Raw genomic sequence first — 7,510 nt, 5'->3', positions numbered from 1 at the left:
ACACGATGACAGGATACCCAACTTGGTTCAACTTGAAGGTGGCGTCCATATGAAAAACAAACGAATCTGGATCGCGAGCCGCATTCAACAGAAGTCGTTTTGTTGTCAGTCCCACCAAAAATGGCTTTTCGTCGGAGCCGTTTCCCACATCTGGTTTGCCGTGTGCGTCACGCTTCCATCCGAACGAAAATGGAGTTGTCTCTGAGATGGTCGGGCCATAAGCCAACTGGTCGATCTGGCCCAGAATTTCGTCGTAATCGTCATTACGATGCAGATGTTTCTTTGAATAACTGCTGACGAACCACTGCACTTGACGTAGTGTCGGCATCTCCGTTTCGGTCAACCCAAATCGCCGAGCCATGCCATTGCGAATCCGAGCGGGCTTCAACCCTTGCGTTGCCATTTCCCGGTCGTAGTCCTTGAGTCGTGGGGTCATCTTTGCTTTTTGTGGGCCCCTCACCGGCGTCTCGTGAGCACCAGTCTCCATTATGGTGACGCGGTTAGGACGTTGGCACGTGAGCACCTTACCCTGCCACCGACACGCGTCATATGGTGTGGCTGCTTTGCATGTTTCCGAGGAACAACGCAGTAGTTGGTACCGCATCTTGTGCGTCTTGGTCAGAGCACACACCACACATGGAACCATATGACTCTTCACAATGATGAACACCTTCATGTCTTCCATAAGCAGCTGGGAATCCTGGCGAGCCATGTCGCTGCAGATAGTCGTCCACTTGGTCGTTGTTGGCATCTTGCGTTGGGGGGAGGGAAAGGACGGCTTCAGAAATTCAGTATTTTACTGTATGAAGAATCTTTGCTGTTATTGAAGGATATAAAGGGCGGTGATTGGCTCACGGATTGCCATAGCACTGGCCGTGATTCGCAAATAATCACTGGTGTGTAGACGCCCTAGATTGGTGTGTTTTGGCCAATGCAAGTGTGGCACACATATAGATTGTGTAGTGATGTGACATTGATGTGTCACACGCATATTGTATGTGTTATCACATTGTTTGTGTGTCAGACCTTGGTTCTGTGTGATTTACCGGTTCTGTCATTTTAAACTAGGAATTAATGTTAATGAAATCAACATTCTCACCCAATTTATTGTCAAAAATCGATTTGCTAATTTTGACAATAGCAAATGTTTAAAATACATTCACGGTACATAATTGGCTGAAAAATATAATGTTTGGATGCGTTTCGATGGCATCCAATCTGCGTTAAGTGTCATTCGGTCATTCCTTTAAATGCTGCCTCTTGTCACCATGCTACCGTCCCGCTTATCGTCCTTTGTACGCCGCTGCGCCTCCACCTCCGCGCGCAACAGCTTCGTGGACCGTTTACGCAACGAGCTGGCGGAGATCGAGGCTGCTGGCACCTATAAGAACGAGCGCGTGATCGCGTCCCCGCAGGGTGCCAAGATCTCCGTTAACGGTGACACCGTACTCAACTTCTGCGCCAACAACTACCTAGGACTGAGTAACCACCCGGCGGTGGAGAAGGCGGCGGCCGACACGCTTAAAGAGCGCGGCTTCGGTCTCAGCTCTGTTCGCTTCATCTGCGGCACACAGGACATCCACAAGCAACTGGAGGATGCTATTTCTGCCTTCCACGGTACCGAGGACACCATCTTGTACCCATCGTGCTTCGACGCCAACGCTGGACTGTTCGAAGCTGTACTCAACAAGGAGGACGCTATTATCACTGATGAGCTCAACCACGCCAGTATTATCGACGGCATCCGACTTTGCAAGGCCGAGCGTCATCGCTTCAAGCACATGGACATGAACGACCTAGAGCAGAAACTCAAGGACACGCAGCACTGCCGCACTCGACTCATCGCCACTGATGGTGTATTCAGTATGGACGGTGATGTCGCTCCACTGCAGGACATTATGGCATTGGCCGAGAAATACGACGCCCAGCTCTTCATTGACGAGTGCCACGCCACGGGTTTCTTCGGACCAACAGGCCGTGGTAGTGACGAGTACTGCGGTATCAACGGAAAGGTGGATGTCATTAACTCGACTCTGGGCAAGGCTCTTGGTGGCAGCACAGGAGGTTACACTACCGGCCGCAAGGAGGTCGTGGACCTGCTGCGTCAGCGCTCGCGTCCATACCTCTTCTCCAACTCGTTGGGTCCATCGGTGGTCGGCGCTTCGCTCAAGGTCTTTGAGATGCTCACCGAGTCGTCCGAGTTCGTTGACAAGATCCGTGCCAACACGCACCACTTCCGCGACCGCATGACAGCCGCTGGCTATACTCTCAAGGGCTCTCGGTACGTTGCACGTGCTCGTGATCAAAGTTAAACTGCCTATACATGTTCTGACAACGCGTTGCATTATGCAGTGACCACCCAATTGCTCCTGTGATGCTGGGCGATGCTCGTCTTGCTTCTGAACTGGCTGACGACATGCTTAAGCGCGGTATCTACGTCATCGGCTTCAGCTACCCGGTACGAATATTCACACACAGAGATAAACGGTGACTTTCTGTGTCGCTGACCTGTGCCTTTTCACTTTGTTACGTAGGTTGTGCCGAAGGGCCAGGCGCGTATCCGCGTGCAGCTTTCGGCTGCACACAGCATCGAAGATGTCGACAAGGCTGTGGACGCCTTCATCGAGTGCGGCAAGGCACGCGGTGTCATCAACTAGACTGCTCCACGAACTAATTGGAAGTGGTGATATTTGTTGAATCATCTTCACGGGCTGCTATTTTCACAAGCGTGGGGAGGTTCTTCGTTTTCGCTAGAACTTCTAGGATTGCGGTGCCGTTCCTCAAGTTGATGCTGCAAGACACGCGATAAAAGAAAATGAGTTAGCCCACTTCGATAACGCACCGACAGAAACAATGTAAACCAAGAGATAAAAACTATCAATGCGCCACAATGATACGGACCTCGCACCCCAAATCTTGAGTCCTTCCAGCTCTCTTGAGTCTGTCATCAATGGAATTAGAGACTCATCGCTGTTGACAAGAAGCATTCCAGCACCACCAACGTGCTGAATCGCTCTACGTATACATGTTGAGTACACATGTTGAGTATTAGCACAAGTGAACAAGTCAGATTACCGGAGTTTTGTGCCAAATGAACATCCTCCGCGCTTAACAACGACGACCGAACGAGTGGCAAGGATTCCAAGTCCTTTGTAGTTGCACGCAGTCTCTTGTGGGTAGGCTGCAACGATGCGATAAGGTAATGTGGGGATTTTGCCGCCGAAGAGAGCAGGAAGGACCTGAAACTCGTATGACTCGGCGAAAGAGGACACGTTGCCACTTTCTCCTTTGGAGTGTCCAGCATAAATGTACCAGAAAGTCATGTTTCGTCCAGCTTTCTTGACGTCCTATAAATCACAGATGTATCAGAGGTATACCGCATGAGAGCTCAGATCGGAATTGGCGTACCCTTGCGATCGCCAGCTCCTGGTTGGTTAGCTTTGGAGGCTGCTCGAGAGGAACTGGAATTTGGTCTGGTCTCTCTTCGTAGATCCGAATCACTGCGTCCAGAAGAAAAAATAAGGCTAAGTTAGACATTTTAAAACCCTTAATTCTACCGGGACAACAGATGAAATACGTGTAATGTGGTGCTCCACTATTGACATGATAAGCTCTCCGTCCAGTTTGCCCATGCTAAACGTCATAATAGGACACAATCATTAGTAGTTTGTCAGGTAAAGCATCAGAACACAACGAGTCTTACAGAGTGACGGGAAATTCAACATGTTCCACCACAGCGGCTCCAGTAGAAGTAAACCTCCCTTCGCCCTTAGCATTGTTCACAATCAGAAGAGCTTTACCATTGGCTCCTTTGGCATGATTTGCCTTCTCGATAAGGGTGCAGGCTCCACGGTAAGCGAGGTATATTACGCCTGAAGTTTCGTTGTTAGAGAATTGCGCTGCTGCTGGGAATTGACGACAGCCTGTTATCGGCGTCGCGAACTCCAGTTGTAGTGGAACACTTGAATTGGTTTCGTTCATGTCAGGTGGGATACTCCAACTGGCAAGATGTAATCGAACTCCCCAGCCTCGCAGTATTTCAGGAGCATCAAACGCCAATGTCCAGTTCATTACCACTCGCATGACTGGATTCTTATCAGCAGCTTTGGCTGCAGCGCGCTCCGCAGACATTTGAACCAGGAACACCATTTTACGCGGAAACGCAGAGCTCAGATAGACTTCAACAACTTGCTCAGGTCCCATCTTCGACGTGTCGATTCCATTGAGAGAAATTATCTGGTCGCGTGGAGCGATCACATTAAATTTTTGTGCAGGTAGTTTGGGCTCGAGATGACTCACAACTGCGTTGTCTCTTGTGTTTAAATCCCAGTACAGTCCGATAGGACCTTTCGTCGTGAACTCAACCTCATAGCGGAACTCCCATCCGTCCCTCCGTTTCCCAGCCGCGAAATTATGCGGAGTCATGCGTGTTCGTTCGTACTCCTCCTTGTCCAATTTCTCAAGTAGTTCCTGTTCCTTCCTCGCAAGAGCTTCAGCCACACGACGCTCCTCCGCCAGTTTCGCCTGCAACGCCTTGTTATTCGCAATCTCCAGTTCGCAAGCTTCTCGTTCTGCTTTCAGTCGCGCCTTCTCTTCGACCCATGCTGTAACAACTTCCTTTCTTTGCTGCGTGGCGGGTTCAAACTCGAGCATTATCGGTGATAAAATCTCCACACGCGCAAAGCCCGAGAGGACATGAGTAGAGCCCACAGGTTTAAATAGCGGAAGTACAGCTATACTCCCCACAGGACTATCAATTACGTCTTGGAACGTTAACATGGTTATATTCTGGCCATCGACTCGTATCAGGCGGTCAGTTGGTTGTAGCGAGGGCGGGGGAAGAGAATTCTCGTCAGTTGCGGTGCCATTAGCGTCGAGCGAACAAGGCTTGGCAGTAATAGTGTAGCTTGTCGCCGTTGATGCATCCGCCTTCACCTCCACTTCCACATCTTCAACCTTCTCTTCTTCAATACTACGCACACGTAGATCATGAGTATCTGGGAAATGCTCCAACACTACCTGAACGATTGATGATTGCATTAAATAGCACGGGAAATCGTAGCTCCTCTAGCGTTCTATTCACCTGCGCTGTAGGCTCAGTCTTTATCTTGCTTCCTTCCGACTTAATGGGGCCATCGACGTCCTCTCCACTTGTCGCCACTGCGAACAGTACAGTCGCAAAACAAAATTTGCGCCACATCGTTTTGTGCCGTCCACGAAGGCTAAACAATACTTGTATAGCAGGTTAATCGCGGCCGTTCACCGAGAACCAAGATCCAACCGTCAAACTAATGATCAACTTGATTCAACTGACGAAGTAGCTGTTGTACTCGCTAACTTCGTCTTACCTCGGACCGTGCGGGACAATATGGATACGAGTTATTCTTCATACTTAAGTATGGAACTAATGGAAATGCATTTTCAGGCCGGACAAGCTTCATCATGAAGCTTGTACATGCGCTGAAATACAGAAAACTGCATGCTTACTATTGCATACTCATAAAATCCTGTAAATTTACTTCAGATAAGTAAAATATAGTTTCTTAGCTGAAAAAACATGTTTAATTTTCGCTGTACAGGTCATTTGCAGCGAGAGGTAAAACAAATTGTGGTGTTCACATTTTTTCTAATCCGGGGGTGGCAAATGGTCATTCTTCAGAATCAAGCACAACCAATTGACCTATTAATACAAGGTTTATCAGCCCAACTCTCTCGTTAATCGTCTTCCTCTCTTTTATATTATTTCTCCGTTATTGCCGTAATTCGTGGTGTTTTTCGAGGGCGTAAGGACTCTTGGACCCTCTAGGAAAAATATCAGCATATTTCTGAATCAATGCCGTGTGAGTCTTGATAAGATAGTCCTTCTGTTTTCTCACGACGCGACGTGTTTCGCCCTGCAGTGTCTGCACCGCCACGAGGATCGAGTTGTCTGGTACGTGCTCGCCCGCTGCTACCACGACGCCGCTACCGATAAGGCAGTTATCGCCGATTACGGATCCATTCAACGCCCGCGCCTTGGGCTCGAACCAGTTGCCGCTTCCCACACTTTGGCTCCGAACCTCGCAGCCGCTCTCGAACAGATTATCGCTGCCGATCTTCATGTCTTCAGAAGGGTCGTTGGCCAACACGGCGCCATCTTCCACGAAACAGCGTTCGCTAAGAACGATAGAGCCGCCAGTTGAAAGCACCGACGCGCCGGGGTGTATAGCACAGCGCTCGCCGACGGTAATAGCTCCCTGGAGCTGCGCCTCCACACACACAGCAGAAGTCCGGGCCACCTGAACCTGTTGCGTCATGACCTTAATTTGATATTGTAATATGAAACTTGATATTTGACCCAAACTTAATTAAATTTCCTACAAGCAATAATGGCGGCTCGGCTAATTGATGGCAAGGCCATTGCCAAGGCGCTGCGTGCTGCTCTTAAAGGAGACGTAGCAGCACTCACAGCTAAGCACGGAAGAGTGCGTGTCGCTTCGCAGCAACGCACTGCAATTTCATCCTCTCTAACACCGTTTGTTCTACAGGCACCAGCTCTGGGGCTCATCATGGTGGGGGATCGCAAGGACTCGGCGCTTTACGTTCGCAACAAAAACACAGCTTGCCGCCGCACGGGTATCCGCTCCGAAAATTTCCTCTTCGACGAGGGCGTCTCACAGGTATCAGCTAGTACAGCGAGTTACCGCCGTGCAGATCGTTGACATTTGCTCTATTATGCATAGGACACTATTGTGCAGAAGGTGGAGGAACTGAACGAGGACCCAAGCATCGACGGCATTCTAGTGCAGTTACCGCTTCCGGGTACGCAGCTTAACGCACAGCAAATTATCGATCGCATCCAGCACGACAAGGACGTGGATGGTCTCCACCCGTTCAATGCCGGCGAGCTGGCAATGCGTGGGCGATACCCGTACTTGATCCCATGCACAGCCAAAGGAATCTTGGCACTATTGGACGAACAGCACACACCGTTGCGTGGTAAGACTGCGGTAATCATTGGACGCAGCAACTTGGTCGGCAATCCAGTGAGTATGCTGCTCCAGAAGCGAGACGCGACGACGATTCTCTGTCACTCCAAGACCGTCGATTTACCCAGATATGTGCGTCAAGCAGACGTGGTTGTTGCAGCTTGTGGGCAACCGTATCTTGTTCGAGGAGAGTGGTTGAAACCTGGTGCCACCGTTGTTGATGTTGGAATCAATTTCGTGCGCGATGTGGATGGTGAATTCCATGGCGAGGCTAATGCTGACGGCTTCAAGCTCGTTGGTGACGTCAACTTTCATGAAGCGTGTGAAGTGGCAGGAGCTCTCACACCTGTTCCTGGTGGCGTGGGGCCAATGACGATCGCGATGCTGCTGCACAACGTCGTCGAAGCGTTTAAACGCAAGATGGACAATAGAAAAAAGGGTCTGCTGTGAAAGACACCATTTTGTACGACAAGGAGAGGCCCGATGTGGGTGAAACGTGTGTGGGGAATACTGTGTGTCTATTTCGTGGGTGTTATTTTGAT

At 49.9% G+C, this 7,510-nt stretch overlaps 5 protein-coding genes across 5 annotated transcripts; 2 read left to right on the top strand and 3 right to left on the bottom strand.

Moving 5' to 3' along the window:
* Window positions 1-1,235: 1,235 nt before the first annotated feature.
* Window positions 1,236-2,887, top strand: PITG_03685 (2-amino-3-ketobutyrate coenzyme A ligase, mitochondrial precursor; the record flags this gene model as incomplete). The annotated part of the gene is made up of 3 exons (XM_002906694.1): window positions 1,236-2,281; window positions 2,353-2,458; window positions 2,535-2,887. 3 exons carry the CDS (start codon window positions 1,269-1,271, stop codon window positions 2,655-2,657), a joined length of 1,242 nt encoding a protein of 413 aa, XP_002906740.1.
* Window positions 2,671-3,632, bottom strand: PITG_03684 (uncharacterized protein; the record flags this gene model as incomplete). The annotated part of the gene is made up of 5 exons (XM_002906693.1): window positions 2,671-2,791; window positions 2,902-3,015; window positions 3,076-3,254; window positions 3,409-3,500; window positions 3,578-3,632. 5 exons carry the CDS (start codon window positions 3,630-3,632, stop codon window positions 2,671-2,673), a joined length of 561 nt encoding a protein of 186 aa, XP_002906739.1.
* Window positions 3,633-3,699: 67 nt separating this feature from the next.
* Window positions 3,700-5,040, bottom strand: PITG_03683 (uncharacterized protein; the record flags this gene model as incomplete). The annotated part of the gene is made up of 1 exon (XM_002906692.1): window positions 3,700-5,040. The coding sequence occupies one exon, from the start codon at window positions 5,038-5,040 to the stop codon at window positions 3,700-3,702; it is 1,341 nt and encodes a 446-aa protein (XP_002906738.1).
* A 698-nt stretch (window positions 5,041-5,738) lies between these two features.
* On the bottom strand, window positions 5,739-6,305 carry PITG_03682 (uncharacterized protein; the record flags this gene model as incomplete). Its single annotated transcript, XM_002906691.1, has 1 exon — window positions 5,739-6,305. One exon carries the CDS (start codon window positions 6,294-6,296, stop codon window positions 5,751-5,753), a length of 546 nt encoding a protein of 181 aa, XP_002906737.1.
* Window positions 6,306-6,368: 63 nt separating this feature from the next.
* On the top strand, window positions 6,369-7,418 carry PITG_03681 (bifunctional folD protein; the record flags this gene model as incomplete). The annotated part of the gene is made up of 3 exons (XM_002906690.1): window positions 6,369-6,464; window positions 6,528-6,659; window positions 6,723-7,418. The coding sequence occupies 3 exons, from the start codon at window positions 6,369-6,371 to the stop codon at window positions 7,416-7,418; spliced, it is 924 nt and encodes a 307-aa protein (XP_002906736.1).
* Window positions 7,419-7,510: the final 92 nt, after the last annotated feature.

Source organism: Phytophthora infestans, genomic scaffold (assembly GCF_000142945.1).
Source record: "Phytophthora infestans T30-4 supercont1.4 genomic scaffold, whole genome shotgun sequence".
NCBI lineage: Eukaryota > Oomycota > Peronosporomycetes > Peronosporales > Peronosporaceae > Phytophthora > Phytophthora infestans.
The sequence above is the reverse complement of the archived record's forward strand: the minus strand, read 5'-3'. Positions and strand labels throughout refer to the sequence as shown.